At 48.4% G+C, this 27,478-nt stretch overlaps 2 protein-coding genes across 3 annotated transcripts in view; one reads left to right on the plus strand and one right to left on the minus strand.

Moving 5' to 3' along the window:
• Positions 1 to 6,075: 6,075 nt before the first annotated feature.
• Positions 6,076 to 13,001, plus strand: OTOP3 (otopetrin 3). Its single transcript, XM_074847568.1, has 6 exons — positions 6,076 to 6,669; positions 7,763 to 7,899; positions 8,636 to 8,694; positions 9,342 to 9,460; positions 10,093 to 11,024; positions 11,767 to 13,001. Exons 1-6 carry the CDS (start codon positions 6,279 to 6,281, stop codon positions 11,935 to 11,937), a joined length of 1,809 nt encoding a protein of 602 aa, XP_074703669.1. The 5' UTR covers positions 6,076 to 6,278; the 3' UTR covers positions 11,938 to 13,001.
• A 1,758-nt stretch (positions 13,002 to 14,759) lies between these two features.
• HID1 (HID1 domain containing) overlaps positions 14,760 to 27,478 on the minus strand; it is a 31,500-nt gene continuing 18,781 nt past the window's right edge. The window contains exons 8-20 of one of the 2 annotated variants that reach the window (XM_074846894.1): positions 27,284 to 27,340; positions 27,047 to 27,187; positions 26,543 to 26,633; positions 25,737 to 25,888; positions 24,391 to 24,469; positions 23,543 to 23,707; positions 22,153 to 22,380; positions 21,522 to 21,655; positions 19,679 to 19,726; positions 18,354 to 18,434; positions 17,872 to 17,963; positions 17,402 to 17,560; positions 14,760 to 16,950 (exon numbers count right to left, since the gene is read on the minus strand). In XM_074846894.1, the coding sequence (XP_074702995.1) occupies positions 16,887 to 16,950; positions 17,402 to 17,560; positions 17,872 to 17,963; positions 18,354 to 18,434; positions 19,679 to 19,726; positions 21,522 to 21,655; positions 22,153 to 22,380; positions 23,543 to 23,707; positions 24,391 to 24,469; positions 25,737 to 25,888; positions 26,543 to 26,633; positions 27,047 to 27,187; positions 27,284 to 27,340 (1,491 nt within the window). In that variant the 3' untranslated portion in view covers positions 14,760 to 16,886. The remainder of the gene's footprint in view (positions 16,951 to 17,401; positions 17,561 to 17,871; positions 17,964 to 18,353; positions 18,435 to 19,678; positions 19,727 to 21,521; positions 21,656 to 22,152; positions 22,381 to 23,542; positions 23,708 to 24,390; positions 24,470 to 25,736; positions 25,889 to 26,542; positions 26,634 to 27,046; positions 27,188 to 27,283; positions 27,341 to 27,478) is intronic. The other variant, XM_074846895.1, reaches the window with a different exon arrangement.

The raw sequence follows: 27,478 nt of genomic DNA on the forward strand, positions 1-27,478 counted from the left end.
TAAACCCTGATTTCCTCTGCCCCCAGAGGACTGCACCAATCCAGCATCTCTGGGGTGGGTCAGTCCTTCCTTTCCATTGATCTGATAAAGATACAATCTCTCCCTAGAAACTTCACCTTTCATAAAACAAAAGCCTTATTAATTTCGACTGCAGGAGCCACAGATTAAGTCAGAAAAGAGACGTAAACGGTGCACAGACGTCAGTCTTACGTACACTCCTACACATTGTTTTAGCGCAAGCTGCTGACCTCTGACAGGCACAGGAAACATTTTTAATCACCTACTCTGTTCCTGGAGGGCACATCAGATTTTCCTCCTATGCACTCTTGCTGGTGTCTGGTCCCAGGTTCCCAGGGCTGGGCTCACCGAGCCAGGCAGGGCAGAGTCTGAACTGATCTTTTGTCCTGGACAGTAACTGTAGGGGCACTTCTGGGGATAAATAAACTCAGAATGGGTGTAAGGAGAAGCCCACGCAGCACTGATACAGGCAATAATCCCAAATCAACCCCTCCAGGGTGGTGGGTCAGCAGGAACCACAACATCCAAACACAAGCAATCATACCAGGATAAACCAAAAATGCTCTGGGGACAGCACAAGCTCTGCAAGGCCCCTTGCTAACCTGAGGTATCTCCAGGCTGCAAGTGCAGGGGCGGCAGGGATTTCCAATCAAGGGCTGTGTTCTTCTTCTGCTCTCCAGACACATACATGCATTTTGGGAGAGGCAGCAGATGGGGAAATGACCATCAGTGAGCCCTATGTATATACCCAGAAAGGGGGACAGAGGGAAAGTGAGCACCCACAAGTCCAAAAAGAAAAAAGAACAAAACCAAAAACCCAAACCCTAAGAAAACCCCACTGTAAACATGGGCCCTGCTGTGTGCTCAAGGATGGTCTAATAGAAGGTATCAGCTAGCAGTCAGTCAGTGTGCAAAGGGGTGACCTCCAAGGCTGATGGAGAATCAGCCAAACGTCCCTGGGCAACTCCTCCCAAACACAGCCAGCACCCCAGGCGTGTCACCCAAAGCCGGGTGCACCCCCAGAGCTGGCGCTGCTGCACCCTAGTTGCGTGGATCTATGCCCTTCCCCAGGACTCTGTGCTGCCAGGCGATGCAGCCAACTGCTGCTGGCTGCTCCATCACTGCCCCCTTCACCATGGACCCCGGACACGGCTCCTCACAGCCCAGCTAAAGAGTCTCTGCCTGATGGAGAGTTTTATGGAAGGGGAGAACACCCCAAATGCAGAGTACCTGAGTAACGTGAAAGGGTCCCACTTGGTCCTTTGTACACAGGTCCTCGTGACAGATCCCTGCAGAAAAGCCCTGCTGTTAGCTCCATCTTCCACACCTGGGAGGAGGGAAACTGAGGCATGGGAGCTGGGCAAACAGAAAGCCTGTGTCAGAGCAGAGAATGAGGCTGAGCCCCGAGGCCACCGGCAGCATCCTGCTGACTGCTCCTGCCATCACATCAATTACGGAGCAGAGATCAGATCCACATAGGGAATGGGGAACAGGGACAACGATGTGCCTCGGGGTGACTGTTTAAATGGTAGCCACTGCAAATGAAGAGCTACAGGAAAGCCAAGAGGTGCCCTGAGGCTCTCATGTCTTGCCAGGAGCTTCCAGTCTGGCTCACTTTGGTATAAAAGCCACCTTGGTCCCCCAGGGATTGGAGCACCTGCTGTGCTGTAGAGGTTTGGTGGGAGCACTGAACCCCATCAGAAAAAATCACTCCTCAAGGGATGGCAGGGTTAAGAGCCCAGCTCTGGCCATGCTCAGGGAGCACCAGCCCTGCAGATCCAGCCCCAGGACTCGAGCCACTGCGTGAGTGCCAAAAAGGTTCTGATTCAGACCCTGGCCTGAGGCATGTGGTGCCAGAGCCAGCAAGGGAGAGCAGCAAGAAGGTGAAGAGACAAAGAGCAGGAGATCAGAAATCACCGCTCAGAAAAAAGCAGGGAAGGCCATATCCAAGGCCAGATGTGAGTCATCATCCCTCTGCTACCAGGGTTTCGCATCCCCTCCTCTGCTTCTTAATCATCTGTTATTTGAGGGTGAGTTTTGTTTTAGTAGTGGGGAAAAAAAAAGCGCCTTTTATCTGGGTGATTTGCTCTGAGGTGTGTCAGGGACGGGGGAGGAATCCAAGTTAATTATTATCAGTCAATATGGCAGCTGGAAAGTGGATGCATTGAGAAGGTCACAAGGCTGGAGATGAGGGATGGGTTTGCAGCACAAGGCAAGGTGCAGCCTGCGAGGAGCAGGGCCGGCTCCGGGGTGTGCTGGGAGCCAGGGCAGGAGGTGGTGATGGAGGAGGCACTTCCCAGGGATCAAGGCAGTGGTCCTTACCTGTAAGGGAAACAGCGTTGGCAGGAGATCAAAGTGACCTGCACTGAGGGCAAGCAGGGCAAACACAGAGCCGTGCTTCACGAGTGGAGCCAGCACATACCCATGGAGCCCATCTGCTCCCACAGGAAGGGACAGGGCTGGGGCTGTGCAGCACGGCTCACCCTCACCCACGCTGGACGAGGCTGCTCTCTACAGCCACCCCTAAAGGTGCTCACTCACCAGCCCCACGGGAGACGTCACCGGCGCGGTTATCGGCGGAGAAGAAGGAAGGGTGTGGGCCGGCTGGGGAGTCGCGAGGAGCACGGCATTCCTCAGTCGGCCTTTGGGCAAACACAGCGGCTGGGCACGAACCTCCTTCCTCCCCGCGTCCTGTTTACAGATCCGCTTGGCCCAGCCTGAGTGTTATTACTGCTAAGTGCACAGATAACGCCATTAATAAGCAGACTGCTGATAGCAGAGGGGCAAACATCGCTCCTAATGTTTAGCAGCTTTCTCTCAGCCTTTGAGTAAAGGCAGCTTCTCCAGGGCAGAGCAGAGCAGTGATTTATGTGATCGATCCAGTTAGTTCAACCCATCCTCTCCCTTCCTGCCTCTCTCCTGCATGCTTGCTTACTTAATGACTTGGTTAAACTTGTGTCAATATATTCAAGTTAAACAGCTGCTCTTCTTCAACATAAAGGCCAAATTAGGAGCATTAACCAGTCTCCCAGGGCTTTACAACTCCTCTGGGTTCAGTCTCAGCTCCAAAGCCGGAAGAGGGCAAGTCAGGCTAGGAAGGATGCCTCATCTTTGCAGCCCAGACACAGTCCCATTGGCAAAACCACTAGGGCACAGCAGGGCCTGAAATAAAACGTTGGAGTTACCTTTAAAGGAAAAACCTCCTGTTTCACCCAAACTTCTTTTCCCCAGGATATATTCAGACTCCTGGCCTCCATTTCCCAGTTCTGCAGAGCCACCCCAATTTGGGACCATGGCACTGAAAAACAGACAGGTTTGTTAATGTCTTGCATGTAAATCATTGGCTTTTTGTTGAACAAAGAGGCCACCACATAGCTCTTGGGAGATCCCAGTTCCCTACTAACCTCTAGAATGGGGTCCAGAGAAAAGCCAGGCAGCTAAAGGAGAGCCCAATTGTACTCAGGGGATCCCAGAGCATCAAAGCAAGGAGCAAGGACATGATCGTCCAAGCAGGCTGGAGATGCTGATGCTTCAGGGGAAAGCAGAACAAATCGAGCCATGGATATTCATAAAAACCTGCCCAGATCAGAGCGTCCAGGCTCCACTGCAGCAGTTCAACAGTTTGGTCAGACATTAAACATGACCATTTTGCTGGCAGACATTAAATGCAACAGCTACACCAGTGCACCCTGGGTGTTCTTGCCCAGGAGCAATGGGCCCCTTTCACTCTTGTTTTCCATCCCTTTCATCACATCCCCAAGCACGATAACCTGTGCTCCCCCACCCACTCCTACCCCTAATCAGCTTCTTGGGAAGTGTTTCATGGCTCTGTACGCCCAGCTCATATGTTTGCCAGCTGCAAGAACCCCAGGGCTTGGGGGTTCATCCTGGGACACACAAACAACTTCTCTCCTTCCATGGAGAGGCGCTTCCTCTCCTGATGGACCCTCTAGGCTCCCCGACTCAGTCAGGAATGCAAAATTCCCATTGCCAGCCACAAAACCAGGGGGATCAGCTCACCACAGAGTCCCAAGACAGAAATCAGTTTGCCCTGCAACAGGAGAGGGAACAAGGACAGCACAGCTTGGACCTGAAGCATCCCCAACCCCGCATGGCTGAGCCTGTGGGGTTTGCACATGAGGGTCTGGCTCTGAGGTCAGCATTGATAGATCATAGATATCACCCCCAAAAGAAGCAACCCTTCTGCCAGAAGTCTATTAAATTGGCATCGTCCCTGCACTTAGGCTGGACTCTGAGGTTTGCCTTTTGGGTCAGTCTGGGTACCTGTGCTCTGGATAAAGGCACAAAGTAATGGTATACTTGAGAAAAAAAAATCTTAAGATCTACCTAAAAACAAGGGAGTGGGGAACTCAAGTGGATTTTAGCCAAAGCAGTGTGGCTAAGCACTCCCAGCACAAGCCTGTGCCAGGAGATTAGCTCTATACTTGCCTGAGCCATGGCACAAATTAGTCACTGCAGCTTGTGGTTTTACCAGTTGGCACATGCTGTGCCGAGGCCGTTGACATGGGGCAACCCAGCAGGTGTATAAAGGAGCTGATCCCCATTGGCTACCCATGGCAGAGTCGAGAGCTTCTCACTGAGTAATTAATATAATGACAATAATAGGCCCAAAGTAAACAAGGTGGAAAAAAAAAATCAATGGGCTGGGAGCAGAGGCCGCAGTCAGCGGGGAGCAGTCCTGACGGCTTCTGCCTGCAACTTGGTCCATCGGAAGGACTCACATGCATCCTGGTGGCACTCCAGCGAGTGGTTTTAACATCGGCTGTAACCGAGGCTGTGCCGGCAGCTGCTCCCACTCGGCAGGCAGCGGGAGGCTGCACGGAGGTAAGGGCTGGGGCTTGGCTGCTCTCAGCAGCACCCACCGACTGGGTCAAGGGGTTGGGTCCATGGCAGCAGCTACTGTGTGCAGCCTTGTCTGGGCACTGGGGTACCTCCTGATGGAGCCTGGATGGGTTTTCATCTGATCCTTCTGATTTTATGGCCTCTCCTCTCCCTCCCCTGACCCCAAAGCAGAAGAGTTATGGCCCTAGGAGACAGGAGGGCATTTGCTCCTGCACTACTAAGTTAGGAGCGTTTTGGTGCCAAATGGGGAAGAGTTTAGGATCAATCTCCACTAACAGAAGTGCACGGAATCCCCAGAGACCAAAGAGACAGAGCACCTCAGTGCACATGCAGAGGAAGATGGAAGCACTGAAACTTCAACCCCTTCTCAGACAACTTCTCTCCTAAAGCCTCAAGACAACTACATATGATTCTCCCTATCCTCAAACACATCTCAGGGGTCTGCTTTCACTCCAGCCACCTCCCGCTGCAGCCAGAGCCACTCCCTGGAGTGAAAGCACCTTTCCATATACTGAATCTATAGAGGCTGATCTTGCCCGATTGCTGTACACAAGCAAGGAGGTTTCTCTCTTATGGGCAATACGGTCATACCGAGAATTTTTCAGAAGCTGAATAGAAAAGCTCTCAGGCACTGGATGTCTATCTGGGCCAATCCCTCAAACTTCTCTGTGTCAGCGTGCTCACAGTTCTGTGTTTTTTCCTCTGTGCTACAAGTAGAAAAAGAAAGAAAACCAGGTATTAACTTTGTCTCGATCTCAGCCTGCCTGGGTAGGAGGTTGAATCTTTTCCCGGTAGCTTAGATCAAAACTTACAGACCCTCATTTTATTCTCTCCAGCTCTCTTACAATTTCCACAACCATACGAGGCATGTGGTATAACTCTCACAGCCCAAAAATACAAGGAAAAGGTTGGACCCATCAACCAATATCAAACAGCTCTGAATTTTAGAGCAGGTCTGAGCTTGCTCTGTATTTCCACCTAATCCTTACTTCAAGAAAAGGAAAGGAGGAAACCTGAACCCAGGGCTGTACACAGAGGTGTGAAAGGTGAAAATAGGAACTGTTTGGGCACCTCTGGTCCCAAGGGCTCCAAGTACTGGTGGGGCAGGACAGACACATCAAATACCCATTCCAATGCAGGTATCTCTGGACAGTTTTTGGCACAAGGGCCTTTTCCCAGTGCCCTTCAATGATTTTGTCCACCAGGAAATTTTTAATGCCTAATTTGGGCTAAACACCTATCTTTTTTCCCCCTCATCCAGCTTCTGGAGAGGGAAGGGACAAGTGGCTTTTACAGCAGACCACACCACCTCTCATCTCAGCATGTCCCCCACCATCTTTCTCACTTTAAACCTTCCCTTTGTTCAACACAGCAGGTGATCCCCAGGCAGATGAGCCATGTCGGGCAACAAAGTCTCACGGCAAAAGTCCTGCCATCACTGCAAGAGCAGGTCCACATCAACCCCACCAGACACCTCCACAATCCACTACGAGAACTTCTGGCTGTACCGTCACTGCTCTTCAGTGCAGCAGAGTGACAGGCAAGCTCAGAAAGCTGGGCAGCTCTTCTCAGGGCTGCTGGCCATGAACGTGGTGTTTCTGGGCAGTGCCTTCATCAGCAGTATGATTTTCAACCACGTGGCCATCACACTGGCAGATGTCTGGATCCTGCTCTCCATCCTCAAGGTCTTGTGCCTGTGCTGGATTATCTACTACCTGCTGGGCACCAGCCGGCAGCTGCACGCAGTGCTGCACCGCGATTCCCACGCTGGGCCCATCTGGATCAGGGGTAAGTTCTGCTTTTATTTATCATCTCATGCTTTTCCCCTTCTTCGCAGTGCTTGGAAGATAAAGAAATTCTTCCCCTACTACTAAAAGAGCTAGAAGCCACAGAAGATGTAGTCAGGGCACTGGGAATCTCAGCTTGTGGTGCAAGGCTGGGGGAAGACATGGGCATAGTGGAGGCCACAGAGGAACCAGAGCAGCCAGGAAAGTCTTGAACTTGGCTTCCCTTCAGCCTCCAGTCCAACTTTGCTGTGTGGCCCCTTCCCAAAGCACAACCCAGGCATCTCCCACCTGCAGCCCAGCAACTGAGCATGGTGGGAGAGATGAAGGTTTTAGGCATAACCACTTTGCAAAGTGAGAGGAGAACCACTAGGTTTACCCTCCAAGTGTGTCAACGGCCCCATGCCACCTGCACCCTTGTTTAACATCACAGCAGTCCTGTTTCCAGGGAGATTTCTGGCCTGAGTCACTTCCCAGTGACACCCAGGCTGTCCTGGGAGATTTCCCATCAGTAGTTGCCCCACTTTGTGAAATGACACTTCTCCAAGCAGCCCTGCCTCTGGTCTATTATGGAATTTCTAATTAGTGCAGTCTTGTCAACTAAGCACAGAGAATTAAAGGAAAGAAAGCTACAAGGTACCTGAGTATCTAAAGCTGCAGAGAGGCTTTCATCCAAGGCACAAGGGAGAATCAATTAAAGGGTCCGAACTTCTGCAGACTGGTGCTGTCAAAAGCCTCAGCAGAGCTGCGTTCATCTTGGGTTTTCTCCACAAGGCAGAAACCATCACCTGCTGTTAGCTTACCTCTGTCACTCTAGATTGCACAGAAAAGGTGAAAAACCCTGTTCCCACCTTGTATACAAGCACAAGAAAATGCCTTGCATTGTCTCAGCACCTTAAACCAGCTAAAGCACACAACCAGGTTCAGGAATGAGGCTCCCCTTTGACCCTTTCTCTCAAAATCATGAGACTTCCAGATGGGAAGGCCTCCAGCTCCACCCAAATCCAAGAGGCACGAGGGCTCCAGTCCCCAGGTGGGCTCAGATGCTCCACAGACACATCTCTGTTTATTTACTGGTGCTTTTGCTGTTTGTCCAGGGTCAGTGCTGCTGTTCGGCAGTTTCAGCATTCTCCTGAACGTGTTTCAGATCGGCTACAGCGCGATTCTCATCCAGTGCAAATCCAGGGTGGAAATTGTGTTCCCCAGCATTGAAATCCTTTTTATTTGCACCCAGGTACTGCACGTTACCCTTCTGGAAGCTTGTTTATTCTTTTTGTCCCATTCCTGGGAGCCCAAGGGGTGGGAGGAAGTGGGGAGACTTGGGAAAGTGGGTGCATGTGAGGCATTCTCATGAGCATTAAAGCCATTAAAGTATCACATGCCATTTCAAATACCACCCACACTCCTCATGTGCCAGACTGAGAGAGAAAGTAGTAAGATTTAGAAAGAAATCACTCTAGCAATACCTGACATGCTGCAGGATCCAGAGGAGTTTGTTTTGAAGCATCAAAGCAGAGAGAGAGGAAAGGAAATGTCAGATTTTGACAGATATGTCTTTGCACCAGTCTGAGACCCAGCCTCTCGCTGTTTACTAATGCATCCCCCAAACAAAGCCTTTGTGCACAAAAATATCTCACACCGTTTGCAACTTGTTACTCTGATACCAATCATCTCTTTCCAGGCCCAAAGCCATATTTGAAAAGTAAAGTAGTTCCCATCTCAGCAGCAAATACCCACATATACAGGACAGGGAAAGCAGATCACCTGGACCTGCGTTAGGTGCAGGCACCTAAGGATGCCAGCACATGCCTCAACACAAGATGCAGGTGCACACATGCCCCGGCAGCACTTGCACAGAGGCAGGTTTGCTCCCACTCGGACATGTGCCTTCTTGCTTGCCTGTCCCTTGCCACCACGTGTGCGGCAGGCTGCCAGCTTCACTCTGCTCACATATTATTATCGATTTGCAGGCTTTTTTTCTGTGGCATCACTCTAAGGACTGCATTCAAGTCCAGCACAACTTCACCAGGTACAAAGAGGGGGAAAAAACTGCCTTCTGCTCCTCTAAGGAAACTCTTCCTTTCTGTCTGCTTATGCTTATTCCTGCTAGAACTGTCTTCATCTGATCTTACACAGACTCTCTATACTCTGCATCACACAAGAACCAAGCTATGACTTGACCAGACCCATCCTCTCTCCACTGACCTGGGCTTGCCAGCTCTGTTCGGTTTTCTCTTGTGCCTTGGAGCACTGCAAAGCTTGTTGCTTCCTCCTAAACCCAAATACCTTCCTGCTGCATGGCTCAGGGACCAGTTCATCGACTGGAGGATGAGGTGGGGTGGCCTCCCCATTCCTATCACTGGGAGATGTCTCAGCTTTCCCTCCCTCAACTGCACCCAGACCTAGGCCAGTTTCACCAGCACTGCCTGCTCTGCTCCTCTGCAAATAGCCCAATGGGAAGGTACTCAGCCCTATTTGTGTGTGCAAAGCCACACACCGACCACCGACACCCGTGTGCAGAACAGGCACAAATGCACTGTGTGTGCACGCGTCTGTGCACGCATCTGTGCACGGGGAAGCAAGAAGAAAAGGCAGCACCACATGGCAGGTGGACACACAGGTCATAAACAATCTCCACAGGCAACATACTGTAGAAGTGCCTTTCTCTTCTCCCAGGTGTGGGCTGATGCTGACCATAGCCACTAACCTCCTCCTCTGGCTCTTGGCCGTGACCAACGACACCATTCACATGGAGATTGAGTCCCAGCTGCGTGAGGTGGAGCAGCGATTTGCAGGCAAGGCTCTTTTTTTCACGTCCCTCTGTGTTAGGCTGACATAGATGACTTCTAGGGAGACAACAGTTCTTGATCTCAGTGATTCAGATATCACAAGCAGTTCCCCCAAATGCTGCAACTTCCCTGTTACTGCAGGTTGTCTCGAGGAGATAGGCTGCAAGGGGAGAACATCTTCACCTGGAGTCAAGGATCTGTTATAAAACCCTGAAACTGAGGGCTAGGAAAGGAAAAACCCACCATAAATTAGCATTTTTGCTCATATTTACCTGCAAGCAAAAGATTGCCAGACCAGAAAAGACTCAACATAATTGGTGTGGTTTTCTTTTTGAGGATACAGGGGAAAAGGGGAAACTAATATTCCAAGAGTAGAGATAGAGGAGGCTTCACTGTGAAGGAAGGGGTGTCTCTCTCATCCAGCACCTATGGTATGGTATTTAGGAAGAGGCATTTGCTAAACCCTGTTGTTCTGAATCCTGCAGCCTTGTGGGCTGAGTGGTAATCACTTAACTTCCTACTGATGGCTGTTTCTGAGATAGAGACAGATGTTGTGCCTGCACTCAAACTCCCAAAGATAGCCATGAAATCCAGGCCACCTCCCTCTTAATTGTTGCTTTCCTCTTCTCATGCTCCAGGCAACGAGACTGCCTCATGCACATGCCCAAACACAACCATGTGCAAAATCTTTCAGAAGGGCTACATCCTGCTCTACCCCTTCAACACCGAGTACTGCCTCGTCTGCTGCTCCGTGCTGTACGTCATGTGGAAGAACGTGGGGAGACGCATCAGCCACCACCATGTCCCTCACATCAAGCCCAAGTTCAAGCTCCAAGGGGTGGTCTTTGGGCCACTGCTGGGCACCGCTGCTGTAATCATCGGGATCTGTATCTTCATGATGTACCAGATCCAGGCCACCGGCTCAGCCCCCAACCGCCAGGTCTTCGTGATGTATTATTCCTACTACATTGTGCTCCTGCCCCTGATGAGTGTGGGCGCAGTGATTGGGACAATCATCCACGCCTTGGAAAAAAGGGAGCTGGACACGCTGAAGAACCCAACCCGCAGCCTGGATGTGATCCTGTTGATGGGGGCAGCCCTCGGCCAGATCGGCATGTGCTACTTCTCCATTGTTGCCCTTGTGGCCACTGACCCCAGGGACCTGTTGAACAGTCTCATCCTGTCCTATTCTGTCCTTCTCATCTTTCAGAACATCACCCAAAATGTCTTCATCATCGATGGACTTCACCGGCAGCCCTCTGTAGCAGCAGCTGAGGCCATACACACAGGACACATTGGGCAGCATGCAGCGGCTTCAGAGCTACCTAGTGAAGAGGAAACCACGACAAGCAGCGAACAGGAGCACACGCAGATGTCTCCTGGCAAAGAGGAAGAAATGAAAGAAGAGCAGAATCACGAAGCCCATAGCCAGAGACGAGTGAGCATGCTGGAGCTGAGACAGGAGATCCGGAAAGCTTCTCTGTCCTATATCCACAGCTACTCTCACCTGAGTTGGAAGAGAAAAGCATTAAGGGAGATCTCGTTCTTCTTGGTTTTGTGCAACATCATAGTAAGTATTGCTCTCTCTGCCACGTCACAGCTTTGCTGAGCCATGATGACCTGTGATACAGATGTGCTCTCCTTGTCTTTCTCATGGACTGCTATTCCAGACAAGAAACCTTTGCCCACAAAGTTTCAACCTACTGGTGAGGCAAGTCAAGACTGGTTTTGCTGCTAATCCCCCACTCACAATTATAAGGTCTCTCTTTTAACCTAAGAGTCAAATATGGCTAGGTTTCCTGGGTGCAGGAAGGAGACAGCTAATAAAACTTATGTACCAAAATTTTAGCCTCTGAAAAAGTTAGCAAACTCATTAAGGGTGTTTCATGAGATAGGTGGAGAAACACGAGGCACGAGCAGTGAATCTTTGTTAAGCATGAGTCTCCAGAATTGAAATTCACCCAATAAAGTACACTGTGCTCTGGGATCTTGAATTAACAAGGATCTTCACTGAAGCCGTAATCCAGTGAAAACAAATTGGCCAAGGAAACAGTGAGATTCTGTAAAAAGAGGAAGCTGGCTGGGACAGAATGAGGCTATCATTAGGTTTCCAGGAATTTGACAGAATTTGACTTATACCAAAGAGTCAACAGCATAACTAGGGGATTCTCCTTCTCTTCCCTGGCAGGGAGACTCCTCTGAAACTCTTGAAATATTCCTACAACAAATTAGGCCAGTGCTGAGATTAGAGTTCAGGTAGGAGATGGTTTGTCATCCTCTGACTTCTGCTCTTTTTTCCTTACTCTCTTTAGCTGTGGGTCATGCCCACATTTGGGGCTCACCCTGCCTTCGAGAATGGACTGGAAAAGTCATTTTACGGCTACTCCACCTGGTTTGTGATTGTGAATTTTGGCCTCCCACTGGGTGTGTTCTACAGAATGCACTCCGTCGGGGGACTCCTGGAGGTCTACATCACAGCCTGAACCAAGCTGACTCCCCACCCGGAGGCTCGGGTGAAATAATGATGCTGAACAAAGACTCAGTAAGCAGCAGATATGTATATGGAATTTTCCCCTTCAGCTTCTACTTTGACTTCTCCTTGCCCAACATCTCCGTGAGTTTCAGAAGAAAAGGAAGTTGGTTTATGGGCTTTGAGTCTATGGTGAAAAAATGATAATATAAACAAACTGTCTTACTGCTCTAAGGAAGTGTGCATGCTGGTACTTTTCAGTAGTCTGCCAACGGATGCTCTATGGTAGCTACTGGGACTTACCAGCTCCTATTGAAATCTTCCAGATAAAAGAATGCAAGAGCAGCCTTCAACAAAAGCAACAAAGATTGACCTACACTCCACAGAACTTCAAAAATCCACAGTCAAGGACCACCAGCCCCACCACTGCTCAGCAACCCACCATCCTGCAAGTACAGAAGAGACGTATCAGTACCAGCACACCAGAAGCACATACAGCCACACTCATTCAGAAATGAACCAAACCTACACTTTTTATGTGCAGTTTTCAAAAGATGCTGGTAGCTGCTTTAACAGTCAGAACAGGGACTACTTCTGTTTGTTCCTGGTGCTGACATTTGGCACATCAACTTGTGTGAGTCTCGTAGGACCCAGCCCCACTGCTCCTGCTGCTCTCGGTACCGAAGAGCAGGACAGGCCTTCAGACCGGTTCAGTGCATCTCTTCCCATTCTCCAAAACAGAAGCTATAACGTTACCTTGCCTTTCTGAGAATAAACACTGTTTCTCCTTACAGGCACTCACAGAGCCTCAAGCACTAGAGAAGTACTGTGGCTGGTCCTTGACACCACTCCCGCGTGGTATCACCAGTGTGTGCTAGCAAAGGGCCCACCCTTGCACACAGAGCTAGTTCAAGAATGAGCTACTGCCCAATCTACTGTGAATCCCTCCCTGCCCCAACACTTTGCTCCACAAAACATTTTGCAAGGTGCACTGTGTGTAAGGGAACATGGCTGCACAGCATGGTGTGTGATCAAAGACCCGTTAGTACTTGTTCCATAGGAGATGCTGGCTTTGAAAGCACACAGGAGAGCAAGGGGGCTTGCGACTGTGCGTCCCAAACACAGAGCCTGATGAATGGAAATAAAGAGATTCAGTTGTCATGTGTATCCTGTGAAATCTCTGGGTCTGCTCTGCACTCAAAAGACCAGACTCAAAGTCAATTGACATTGACTTACACCACTCTTGGTTCAGAAGTTGTATGAGATTTAAGGGCAGGCCTTGTTCTACAAATCAATCAAAATCTTTCATGACTCTTAAACAAGGCAAAATAGCACAGTACAAAAGGCATCTACATTATTGCTTCTGTTCCTCTATAAATCAATCCCAGAAGCAGTGTGGGTTTAGAATCAGAGCCTATTTATGAGGGGCATTTCCAATCCCCTAGAAAAGCAAACTCTCCCAAGACAGCAACAATGATGAGAGCTAGAAACTCCTAAGCACACATGTCCCACTCCCCTTAGGATTCAGCATTCAGGCAATGACAGCACCTTTCTGTGAAACTGTAAGTGAGAATGATTGCATGAGCATGAACTTTGCCCAATAAGTGTTTTTACTTAGGCTTATGTCAACAGAAATATGTCATGAGAAATAACAGCTGGATAAATTAGGCTCCAATAAAGTTAATTATTATTCTCATGTCACAGTTTGTACCAAGGGATCTACAGGAGATACATGTGAAGGTCTGGCCCTTTCAAATGAACGTGATCTCAAACCCTCTTCCTAGTTATTGACAGCTTGGAGACAAGAAATGATGTACTTCATGGGCAAACCCATGACCTGGATTTTATCTGCAGTGTAATAGATAAAACACTGTTTAAGTTACTGAGCCTTCGCTGAGCAGGTAACTTTGGATGTCTCCCACTGAGGTATAAATACTGGGTCCCGTAGGTACCGTGTACAAGTATGGACTGAAAGAGAAGTCAGTTTGTGACTGCGTGCTGGTAAACAGATGGACTGCCTGAATACATGATTAGCACAAACAGGGATGAAGCCCATCAGCTCTAACTCTTACTCACAGCCACTATAGATCAGGGAAGTGATCAAGGCCCTCTACATCCTTTCCTGTCAACACCCAATTCTAACAATGCAGGTGAAGGTAAGAACTCCCATGACAGTCAACAGTAGAAGCACTCTTCCAGACCAAAGAGAAATGCAGGGTCCAAGGTTTCAGCCTTTTCACTTAGGAGGGTTCTATCTCAGGACTGATTTGTGTCTACTACCTCCAGGAGGGGTAAAACCATGAACACACGATTTGCATGCAGTTAAAACTGCCTTTGGCTCTTCACAAGACTGACAGCAGGGTCGGGCACAGTAATCCGAAAGCCTCGTGAGAAGTGAGCTACTGTGACTCCTGAATCCGACACAGCCGTGACACGCAGTGGCCCACCTGCTCCTTTGTCATCTGTCACCTGTGAATGACATCCAGAGCTCTCCCAGGGCCCTCCCAGGGCCACGGTGCCTGGTTTATGGGTGCAACTGCACAAAGGTTTTAGTACATGGTTCACAAAGTCGGGAGACTCGATCCTGTTTGATCCAGTTCTTTTTCTGCACCTTTTAAGGCCATTACCTTTGATGATGTCTCATGCCATAAATACAGAAATGGCCAAAACCACGCAGTTCAGCCTCATTTTCCAGAGTCCAATCTTCATTTCTGATTACAAAAAAAATCCACACACCACAGAGGAAGCCAGCACATGGTGTGTGTAGCAAAAATCATTCCAGCATAAGACAAACAAGATTACAAACCTTTCTGGGGAAAAAAATAAGCAACCAACTGCATGTTTCAGATAATCTTTATCTTTCTCTCTGTAAGTAAGCAAATAGTTTACAGTGCAAGTTGATTTCCACAGGACAAGGATCAGACTCCAAACACCAAGAAACAAACAAGAAGGTTTCCAGAGAAACTCACAAAGAAACAAAGCAAAGAGAGGATGGAAGAGATCATGAGAACCAGCAGATCCATGGGAGGGAAGAGGCAAGCACATGGGACACAGGATGCCCCATTCCAGCTGTGAGCTGCAAGTGCCACACAATCAGAGGCTGGCCCCACCAAATCACATTCTGATATACAAGAGAGATTCCAAGTAAAACAGAGACCTCACCCTGTTTACATCTGAACAGAGATGGGGTCAGGATGGGAGTAGTGCTAGATAGCAAAGTGGGTTGGAGATGGGAGGCAGGTGGGGGTATAACCTCTATTTCACATATTTCTTATCCTTCAGAAAACCATTCAGGTTTTATTTCAGCTTTTTACTGGCCTGGGACTCCAGTCCACTTTCAGTGCCCCAAGAAGGAAACCACCTGACTACAAGTCAGCAGGAGCCAGCAGTACACTAGAGCAGCACTCTCTCTAGGAGAGCATGGGCACGTTGCTATCACTCTAGCTTCAAAACTTAGGCAAGGGTTACAAGACACAGAAGTGTGCGCCATACCTGTCCCCTTACTTTAAGGTGTGAGACCAGTTTCCATGGAGTGACCCACTGGTTCTAGGCTGTGGCAAACAGCTCATGGCCAGTGACCCTCCCAAGAGCCTGAATACCAGAGCACCAAGGACTAAGCTTTGGTGGAGAGGGAAGGGTCTCCGTTCATGACAGGACCCCTCACATTTCATTGTCTAAAGACCACACGGGTCTAAAACAACAGCCCCTCCCAGAAGAACACAAAATTTGACTCAAACCCCAGGATGTCTCCACCTACCAATGTGCAACCCCATGCTGCTGAACCAAGACAGCAACAGCAGGTCTCCCACAAATTCTAATTCTGGCCTCCCAGACCTCGCATGCTTGGGACCCAATACATTCAAGATCTGTTAACTTGGTCACTAGCAAAATGCCCTGAAGAATTGAACTTTGCCTCAGCACTCTCCACTCCCTACTGACATGGAGATGCTTTTCCTCCTACAACTTCCAAATTCCTCCTACAACTTCCCTGAGTGCCTCTCTCAACCCCCTGCCTTAGACAGTAGTGTGCAAAAGACCCTTCCACTCCCTGCATTGCATCAGCCTGCCAGGCAAAGATGGAAGGATATGGTTCCTTTCAAACCCAGGTGACACTGTCCTTTCAGTCAACGGGAGAAGACTAGAAGAGTTGAACAGTCACATCTCTTCTCCTTGCTCTCACTGAGCCAGTCCCTCCCTCCCTGTGTGCTCAGATGGATTAAGCAGGGCTTGCCAAAGTGACAGACACTCCACTGCAACAGCCCACCATGAAGGACAGGCTGCTGGGCCTGGAAGCCAAGGAAAACTCACAACACACCAAAGCACTGGCTACTACAAAACTTCTTAAGCAGCTTTCCAGGAAAGGAGTAGAGAGATTCAGAACTGAGACAAAAAGTTTTCCTTCAGCAACTTCTCCTTTCATTCGGATGGGAAAGACTTCCCTACCAGTATGCAACTGAGACACCAGGGAGACACCTGCAGCCAGAAGGGATGCCCCAGAAAATTTATGGAGCCACAGGAAAGTAACTGCAGCTTCCAAACCCCATCTCCTGCAGGAATAGCAGCTTCTCCCTTGCACCCAATTTACAGCTAGTCCTTTTCAATTAAATGCTGACTCTGACTAGGGCAAGGACAGGGTCAGATTGGTTTCCAAACCACATCCAGGAGCTAAAGAGTAAGAGAAGAGCTAAGAATGGTCTGATTTCTAGTGCAACCACAACAATGGACAATCCCTTCGACATCTTTCACTCAAGGTTCATGGTGAAGGGCGAGGGAAGAGAAGTGAGCTGGGGGGAAGGATGTCCAAGCAGGTCCCAATTAAAGCTTTAAATGACAGGGAGGTAAATGAAGTGATTGTCCTTTTGGTCTCTCAGCTGGATGTGAAATGCAGGAATAGCTGTGATGAAGCAGCACACAGCAGTCCTTAGATCCAGTGTATTTCCCTTAGCAGAGGTAAGTGCTCTCTTAGACCCGTTGAATTTCAAACAGCTTCACATCTGTGTCATACCAGATAGGGGGATCCACATTCCTGAGAGAGAAAGACAAGAGCCACTTTACTCTCTGTAGCCAGGTACATGGAATTCAAACCTCACAGCCGAGATTACAGGAGCTGGCTACACAGAATACCTTCCACTTTGCAAAAGAGGAAATCACTGTTTGACAGACAATGCACCTTAAAGGCACAACAGTATCTACAACATCCCACAAAGTCAGAGCTTTGCACGAAATCTCTGCACCATCCCCTCTAGGTAGCTTTTCTAGCCAGTTCCCAAACAAGCAGTACTCCCAGAACAACCCCTTCACATCACCCGCCCAAAGATTTGAAGCGGCTGATTCACCCTAGTGTCTTCCAAGGGAAGAACATCTTTCTATCCTGTAAACATGAGACAATCCAGAGCTGGCCAAGTGCATGCAATTCTCTCTCCAGGCCCCCCAAAAGTTTGGAAAAGACCAAGTTAGACTGCACGCAGCTGGTTTACCTCAAATAAATAACTCCCCACATGTAGGTCCGGAACCACATGGCAGTGCCCGAGTTAGCCTGGTACTTGCGAATGAGGATGGGGTGAGGTACAGGCAGCAGCCCCACCAGTGTGCCATGCTGCAAGAACTTGAGGATCTCTGATTCATCAGTGAGACCCCTGCAAAGAAAGAGATCAGGAACATCCTTAGCATGTCCCACAGACACCCCCAAAACTGCTGCAGCACGAAGTATCACACAGCTAGCAACCATGGCCACCAAGAACACACATCCTCTCCACTGTAAAAAAGAGTTGAGAAGGGATCAAACAAGAAGCTTGGCAAGCAAAATAACATGTCCTCTGCTGAGACCGTGATGCTTTTTCAATTATACTTTACAGGGTTTCCCCTAGAGACCCTCCAAATTTAAACTGCCAACCTCACAGAGCTCTTTACACACTGCACAGCCCTTTCTCTCTAAAAATGTACCTACTTGTCAATGCAGATCTTCTCCACCTGAGGGACCAGCACCTGTAAGAGCCGCATGATTGTCTGCAGGGGAAGCTTTGACTTCCAAGACATCACCTGTAAGGAGGAAAGTCCGGAGGGAAATCAGTGCAATGCATTAGTAGTTTTTCTACAGTTATCTCCACAACAAATGAGATTGACAAAAATCACAAAGGTGGTGGATGAACCGGATGCACAAGAGCAATACAATAAATCCTGGAGCTTTAGAATTATGAGCCACTCAGTGAAACTAGCAGGGCATTGGTTTAAAACAGGTAAAACAAAATACTTCTTTGCAGGTGGTAGCAAACTTCTGGAGCTTTAGCCACAAGTCAAAGACACTCCCCATGAGGAAATGCTCCTCTGGGGAAGTCTCTGCTGACAGGAGAAGCGGGGGGGTGTGTGTGTGGCATTTCTGCCACAACTGTTTCCCCTCATTATTTATTTCCTCTGTCCAGATTCCCTTACCCAGTCAGGAGTTGGGGTCCACTGTCCACTGGAGGATGCACTAGAGAGACGCCTTCGATCCCGCTGGTGATGTGATGCCTCCTATCAATAAGTAATAATTGTTTAAAAAACAAAAAACAAAGAAACTAACAAAAGCAAATAACACTTAAGAGCAAGAAATACAACCCATTTTCTGCTGACTTTCCCCCCAGTTTTTCCAGAGCACTGCTGGGAAAGACAGTTCAGTCTGTCCCTAGAACAGATCAAACACACCAGACCTTTGTTCACCAAAACCATATGCTTTGACACAGTGAGTGGCAATGTTTGATGGGGTTAAGTTGTAGGACCCTGTGGCAAGGTCACAACTCATGTCACCACTGCTGACACTCTGTTGAAACAATCCACAGTGGGAGAGTTGAAACAGGACGGACAAAAGACATGCTTGCTTCTTTTAGCACAGAGATTAAATAGCTAAAGGGCACAGCTTTTCAGACCTCCGTCTACTGAGTATCTCTAGGATTTTTAGTGCCCAAAGAGTGTTTTTCCAAGGGTGGGGTCTCAGCAATTCCTACGTAACAGCCCCTGCCTCTTAAGGAACAACACACTCATACCCCACAAACATGAACACCATCACTAGTCACTTTTTGGAAAGCTCTGGTCAAAAGTCCAAGACCCAATTTTCTCTTACTCTTCTTGCCATCACCATTTTCATTTCTTTTATACAGAAGACATTACTAACACTCCAGCTTTCCATATTCATGGTGGAAAGGAAGGAAATAACCCTTTAAAATCACTATCAATCACTGCACAAGGTTAAAAATGGAGAGGCTTTTTCCTTTTGCAATGCATCCTGACCAGTCATTACTACAGCCTAGAGCTGACTTTTCTATGAAACAAATGGGAACAGCACTTCCTTCCAACAGGCATCCTACACCTCCACACGCATGGACTCATTCACACGTCACCTTCACAACCAGAAACAGCAGGCTTGGGGCAGAGCTGTGCTGAAACCCACTGGAAGCCGACAGTGCTCTACCAGTCCTTTTCTGACTGGGGAACAGCTCAAGCCAGCTGCTGGACACAGAGATGTAATAACCCATGATTATGTTTCAGGGGCTGCTGGAAGAAAACCTTTCCTCTGCAAGCTCTCAGCCAAGATCTCACTTAATGACGACATAATTAATTGTGTGCTTAAGACATCTTGCTGACCATGGGCCTCCATCTGGTACCAGGGAAGACCAGGAAAGGTAAGGAAAACTGGTCCTCGGATAGTCAGGAATTCTGTTCGTTCCAGTTTATTCAAAACCTAAACAGCAACATTATTTTGCAACGTTTGAAGCTACAACCTTATCGTTCAGCCTGTTCAGCTTCAGTGCCGTGTCCTCATCAAGCTTCTAAAAATAAAATTCATAAAAACATAAAAAACTCTGATTTCCTTCAGATGATCCCACCCTCTTCCTCTTTTCTTCTCACTCTCCCACAGCCCTTGCCCCCTCACAGCTGCCATCCAAATGCTGGCAGCCAGCTGACACATTTAGAAGAGGTAAGATGGAATTACACTGACATATGAAGGCTGTTGAATGTTTCACGAGACACTTTTGAAATGGTTATGACTGATAAGGGGAGAACATTGCAACAGATAAAGGAAGAAAATTAAATCAGTCATAAGGGTGGGTATCCTAAAATTTATACAGTATCTCTTACTAATTTATCTTAACTCAGTAGGTTGGAACCTGGTTGGAACACAGAAAGAAGATAATATTCAGATAGTCTGAAACACCACAATCCCTGGAGACAGGCGTGTGCTACCTGAAGCGCCATGCGATAGCAGCGATGATTCTCCCCATAGCATATCCCACACCCACTTTACTGCCCTTCACCTCCTGTCTGCTTTTTGGCCCCCACCCCACAAACATTGAGACATGCAAATAGCATCGCTGCAGCCAGGTGGGGCAGCGAATGGCAACTGCGTGTGTGAGACAAAAGGCCCACATGCACACACACACAAGCAGAACAAGCAGAAGATTGGGACATAAGGGTATAACATAGGAGGTCTTCAGCCTGCTCTGCCAGATTGCGATGCCGCTGCAAACATCCCCCTTTTGGATCCCAATTCTGCAGTACTGTCCTGGCCAAAAGCATATCGAGAGCAAAACAGTCTGAAAGATTCTTGTAGCACCACCACAGTCCATAGCAGCCCATGATAAAATGCATCATCCCAGCTCATTGCCTCCTGCCCAATTTGCTCCACACCTGGTGTGTCATTTGGTGGGTCATTTTGGCCATTCCAGAGAAAACTAAGAGAGGAAAAGCCAGGAAAGTTATGCCTTTCACCATGGGGCAGCTACACCTCCCTGTGCAAACGGATGCAATGTTCTCACTGCAATGAAATGGCTCAGGGGACAGTGAATGCTCAGGCAGAGTGTGAGGCAGCGCCAGGTGTATAAACGTGGCCTTGCTGAAGGAGGAGAGGACAAGCAGCACAGCCCTTGTAATACACTTCCTGCAAGACAGCCTAGAGGTTATTGATACTGGACAGGAAAGGACACGGACTGAGGAGTTAACAGAGAACAATAAAAGACTACCGCTGCACTGAAATTGGAAGACAGTTGGTTTATAGCTCTCGACGGGGAAAACCAGCAAATGCCAGAAGACTGACATTGTCACCAGGGCCTAGGAGGGCAGCACAGCCTTGATTCACAGACCACAAAGCCTCTGTGTCATCTACATGGCGAAGCAGCCACCACTCTGAGGGCAGCATCTCAGCCAAGCCCTCATGGGAACACATTGTGCACACCACCAGCTAGCCAGAAGATTCTGGTAGAGCTCTCCATCCCAGAAAGGAGGGAGAGGAGAAAGAAGCAGCAGTGAGAACCTGAGTTGAAAAAGCCTCTGGATCAGGAATACATCCTTTGCAATTACACACTTGCTGCTCTATCAGTAACTTTCAAGGTGGAGGAAGCTCACTCCTCTAGTGTCCTAGCTCTGTCACTAGCACAAACGTGAAACACCCAAGATGATGCAACAGTACTTCTGAACTACAGTGTTTTCCAGCACAGTGCGTGTGTGCATATTGCCTCTAACATGATGCCCTTCTTCAGTGGGCCAACCAGACCTCTCCTTCTGAGTCCCCCATTTTAGTTCATTTCACACCCCAGACCCTCCCTACGCACCAGTGTCAGGCCTTACCCCGCTCCAGGGCTCCCCATCGCTGCCAGCTGAGGGTGGGTTACCGTCTGGTGGAGGCTGTGAAGACTCAGGCTCCAGCGAACGCATGGTCCCATCCTCTGATACCTGCGACTTCTCAGTGAGCTTGTCAATTCCTGTGTTCAAAGAGAAAAAAACCTCAGAAACACAAGTGAATTAAATATGCTTAAAAGCGGGAAGTTCTCTGCCCTACCATGCACAGACACCCTATGCATCTGCTGACATCTGAAATGCTCTCCTTTCAACAAGAAAAGCAAGATCTAGACTTGATTTCACCACCCCAAAGGTGTTCATTTGTCTCTAGGAAAATGCCCCCTGATGTAAGAGAAACACTGGTTCACATGGATACAGTTAAACTGAGGCAAAATGTCAAGATTAGGACAAATGGCCAGGTGGACACTAAGTCTGAGAGGAGAGAAACTCAAGGCAGTTTACTTTGACTCCTTTGTAATCAGCTTGGGCAAACCGATCTGAAACTCAGACTGGAAGGCAGTAAGTCATTCACAGATGTAAACTCTTAATCTCTCCCACACCCAGTGAAAGGGTGAGTCCACACCGTATCTCCCAGAGAAAACAAACCTCTTCCCTGTTACAAAGGTAAACTAAATCTGACCTGGAGTAGCCACCAAACTTGTCTTCAGTGTCCCTGGTTCAGCGGGGGCAGCAGGACGTGACCCTTCCATGGATACCCCATCCTGGGAGTTGGTGCGAGAAATAGGCTCAGGAGTTTTCTTCTTGCGCTGCAGACCCTTCTGGATGGACTGTGAGTCCGTGGGTAAGTTGGCCAGCTGGTGAAATACATTCCGCTTGCGGATAACAGCATAGACCAAATTTGAGTTCCCTGGGAATCACAGCAACAAAATGAGCAGAGAGTAAGACTCAAAGAGCTCTGCCAACACAGCACAGCTCACAGGGTACACAAAGCATGATTGTGGAGACGCCGCAAGCTCAGAGAACCATGCTTCCACCCACAAAGGCAATGGCACAAGAAAGAAAGAGCAGAGCTCGATATCCTCTTACCAATTACAAAGCAGTACAGGAAATTCAATTAAATCCTTCCTAGGCTGGAAGGCTGACAAGAAATGGCTTAAAAACTGACATTCAAACAACTAAGAAGAAAAAGGGCGGTTAAAACCACATATTAGCACCTATTTTGGAAGAAAAGGTTGTTAGCCAAGATTCGACATTTCTCCATCTTCAAAGGAGTTCACAAAACAAATCAGGGGCATTCCATCTGAGGAGAAACAGGCTTGAAATAGCAAAGCCAAAGGGCCAGAATTCTTACTGTCTGCAAGGTGGCAGAGAACAGAATGAAACCCTAAAATAAAACCCAAGTCACAGCCACAAAGGCTGTTTTAGGATCTGGTAACCACCACTTGCAAGATTTCTATTAGGGAAGCAGAATGGCCACTCTTGATTTGCAGTTTTAAAGCAAAACATCAAATTTTGAGCAGGTTAAGGGACCTCATTCTATTATTTCCTTGAGGTAAAAGGCTGTCATGCTTTTAAGAGGGAAAGCATAAGGCATTTCCTGGAAAGGTAGTAAGTGCCAGAACTTTGTTTGGATGGGGCTGTTTGATCTTCAGCTCCAGTGACCTGCCAGATCAGAACCAAGAGGCACGTAAACGTTTAAGGAGATGGAAGTTGTTTTGTCCCCTCACCTACATTGCTGAGCAACACGAGCAGTTTCACAGCAGCATCCAGCCAGTCACAACTTAAGCGTTACACACTCACTTTCTCTTCTTCTTCCCCTCCGCCATCCATCTTATCTTCTGCTCTGCAGGAGGCTGAGATTATGCTGATAATCTGCTACCATCTCATTTTGCTCTAACCCAATCTGTCTGGGTCTAACCCAATTTCTCAATCCTAGGCAAGTCTCCATGTAGCTCGTTTCTACACTTCTCCCATTCTCTCATCTGTTTGGACTTTCTCTGAACTTCCATCTCATGTTCTCTTGGACTAAACCAGTGCAAACCCACTAAATACAGTAGTCAGTCTCTTACCATCAAACTGGTACTGAATGATGTTGTTGAAAACTTCCAGCAAGAAGAAAACGAGATGGTGGTTCTGGACAGCAGAGAACAGGAACCAGGTGGTGGAAAAAGCCTCCAGGAGATGCAGCAACTTGTTAGCAGCCACCATAGAGAGAGACTTCAGGTACGGAGACACTGTGGAAGGCAAACTAATGAAAACTGGAGAAGGAGCCAAGGTGAATGTATTCACATAAATACACCACTAAAAATGTTGCTCTTACCATCTTCTCACCCTGCATTTCTGGGAAAGCCTCATGGAATAGCTATAGCTGAGCTCAACAGGGTTCCACAGAAACATTCCCAAATATAAAAGAAGTGAAACAGAAGTGAAACTACTGACTAGTAAAAGCAGGTAGTTCTGCTTTTAGGTGGTCTTGTGTAGTTTTACACTAGTAACATCGCCTCTGGCGTGGCTCCCGAAAAGCTTACACAACCAGAGCCACCTGGACACTCACTAAAGCCCAAGGGAAGCCTCTGCCACCGTGGGGAGGTGGCACTCCCTGCTGGAAAGAGACAGCACTGCCAGCCACCCTCACCAGGCCTTTTGGCAAATGCCCTTCTGCCACCCCAGAGGGGCTCCAGGACTCTGCTGTCCCACCCGCTGCCCCATCTGGCTGAGCCCAGGCAGGAACCCTACAGGCAGGTCTGACCTGCAGCTGGCACCTCCAGCATGGATTGCAAAGGGTCAGTCTCCAGCAGCAGCCGCTGACACTGGTCAGTGTTAGGGGGCACAGGCAGGAGCGCAGGGAGAAGGGAGCGAGAGCAGCCAGAGCTGTCCCCCCTGCGGGCTGTGGTTTCACACCACACACAGGGCTTACCGTTCACAACGATGGTGAGCAGGCAGTCAAAGAGAGGCTGCAGCCGCTGATGCCCACTGGTTATGATCTTGTGAAAGACCTATGGTAAGGAAGGGGTTCTTGAGCAAGGTAGCACACCTTACTGAAAGTGCCTTCTCAACCAAAACCAGTGCCACCCCCACACTAATCAGTTCCTGACACCATTCCTTCCTAGGCAGGGCCCTGCACACTCCACAATTACACAGGTGGGGAAGGCTGCTCTCACTGTGGACTTGCACTCTGGGAGTACAAGCTTTCATTAACAACGAATTCTTCGGGGATGCGATGAGGGCTCTACAACACTGCAAACAGAAACTGGCTGTGAACTGTTCCAAAATGCACAGGCAGCCTGAGACAAAAATAAACTACCAGGAAATAAACATCTTCACCTCCAATAGATTTTGACTCTTGAACCCTGACAATAGCTGCTTTAAATGCCACAGAACTAATCATTTCACATTTATATTTTAGTGCAAACTTCTAACTCAAACGTTTGTCCTACTTTTCTTAACTATACCCTCAGACATGGGAAGATCCAATCTTGGCCCTCCCACCTCTAGCTGGCGTGCCTGTAGAGAAGACCTGCAGCATAATGAAAACACAGAGATGATCTAAAATTAACGGAATGTAATAGCAAAACAGACAGTGTCAAGAGCAGTTCTGATGGGCACATTTCTTCCTACTCCTTCTAACAGGAATCTCCTTTTGGAGGTTTATCAGAAGCTGCTGAGAGATTCCTCTCTGGCAAACGAGCACTAACATGACAGGAGGGTAACCCGAGGCTGGTACTGTAAAACACACAGCTGTTTGCAGGCAGTATTGTGGCCCTGAGCACTACAGACTGAAAGATAAATGAAACCTTGCAGCAACCCAGAGCTGTAGGGTTAGGCCTGGTATCAGTGTTGTTCCCATTCTGACAGACGTGCCCCACACAACTCTGGGTACTTGGGACAGAGCCAGCAATGCAGTCAGATCTCCCGCCTTCCCCACCTGCAATCAAGTCTGGTGGAGACCATGCACCCATCCCACTCATACCAGTCCCAGAGTCCTTCAGACACCAATCCAGCACCACCCGGGATCCTGGTTTTTGGGATCATCTCATGCAGATGGAATTGTGTCTCATGCATATGCACCCTGCCAGACACATCACCTCAGGTTAACACCCTGCAAAGATCCCACCAGTGCTTGGATACATCCCACACACCTTCTAGCTACTTAACGGGCTGGCCATCTAAGAAGGACGAGTATATTGAAGGAGGACAATCATTTGTGGAGATATGAAACAGGAGTTGAGAGGGACAGAAAAGAACTGCTGGAGCTAAACTCACTATGATGAGCAGATCTGCATGTGTCCCTGTGAAAACAGGGATGTCCATAGGCACTCGTACAGAATACGGCTTGTTCAGTCGAACCCCAAAGTTACGCTCCCCACTGAGAAGCAGGAGGATAAAGACCCCAATGTGCATCAAGCCCACTCGTGCTGCAGGAAAAAACAAAACAAAACAAAACCAAAAACCACACATCACAGTGAGGTCAGTGGACTCCTGAAGACAGAAGGGCAGTGAGGAGAGAGGAGAAACACTACAGGACTGAAAGAAAAACCGCACAAACCAGACCATCCTGATACAAGACATCCCGCACAGAGCTCCCTTCACTGCAAATCCCAGCGTCCTTCCCAAGCACACGTACAATCTTAAGTCTTGGACAGATCATGCTTTTCTTCATTATGATCCTGTTGTAAACCCATCACCATAGTAGAAAAGATCTGATGACTTCTTTCCACTACCCAGTGATGGAGTTATGCCTGATTCACACCCAAGGCAAGAGCAGACTGCTCATTTCTCCCTCTTCATGGGATCAGGGACACAGTTTTTGACATAAGGACTCAAAACAAGTTAACACATGCTAAGGAGCTCCCTTCCCTGTGTTGTGGTATAGATCACGTCCTGCTTCTAGTCTGTTACAAACATTAAAACCCAGCTAACTGAACCACTCTACTCCACGTCTGTGGAAGGCTACAAACATGCACTTGAGGCACTATCACATCTAAGTGGTAGGGAGGAAGCATCTTAAAGACACTGTAGCTCAACTGTCAAATACAGATCATTCCAGATATTGAAAATAACAAACTTACACTGGTCTGCTCTGGCATCATTGAGAAAATACAAGATTGGGACAAGGATGTCCAGAACATCGCTGCTCTTCAGCACAAAGAAGAGGAATTTCTGGAAGAAAGGGGAGGATTTCAGACAATCACAAGCATATTTGGTTTTCTGCATCATCCGCAGGACTCAGGACAGGTAGCCTCAAGCTAATTAGTCTCTCAAGAACGTTAGAAAGGCTGGTGTCTGCACCAGCTCTTCAACTCCAGTTGTTGAAGTTATTTGTAGTTATTGTAATACTTGCCCCAGCGTTTGCCTCAAACCCTGAGGAGCTGCACGCTCTCTCACAAGCTGTCCTTACAGCCAGAACCCCCCACCCCATGCAGCAGGCAGTGGTGCTGCTGACCAGAGTACCACAGAGTCACTGCTAACTACCTGCACACAACCCTTCACCGGGGCTCAGTCGAGCCACAGCCACACCAGGCTCTGGGCAACAGGCAAAGTGAGACAAAGCTGAACAAGAAGCAGATCCACACCTTGTTGAAGTCACAGAGTTTCCAGAAGAGGACGAGGAGTTCCTGATGGAATTGGATCTTCTTGGCAGAGTTTGGCAGGTAGGTCTGGACCAGCGGGTTTGATAACAAGCGGGCCACTCCTTTCAGGATGAACTGGAAATCCTGCCAACAGATCAGGAAAGAGACTGTGGTGGGCCCAGGGCTAATGCAATCAGCATGAAATCAGACAGGAAATAGTTCAGGACAGGAGCACGTTACCTCCTCTCGGTGTATTCTTGAGAGGTAATTCACAAACAGATTGTCTGGTCCAGGAGGCTGCATTCAAAGAAAATGAGTGAAATGCTTACAGGCAACAAGGTTTACTCAGGAAGTCAAAGTGTAACAACTGGCTCTGTAGGCTAACATCTCTCATTTCAGCTTTCCTCTCTGAATGGTCCAGTTTTAAATGCTAGA

This window comes from Strix aluco, chromosome 21, assembly GCF_031877795.1.
Source record: "Strix aluco isolate bStrAlu1 chromosome 21, bStrAlu1.hap1, whole genome shotgun sequence".
NCBI classification, from domain to species: domain Eukaryota; kingdom Metazoa; phylum Chordata; class Aves; order Strigiformes; family Strigidae; genus Strix; species Strix aluco.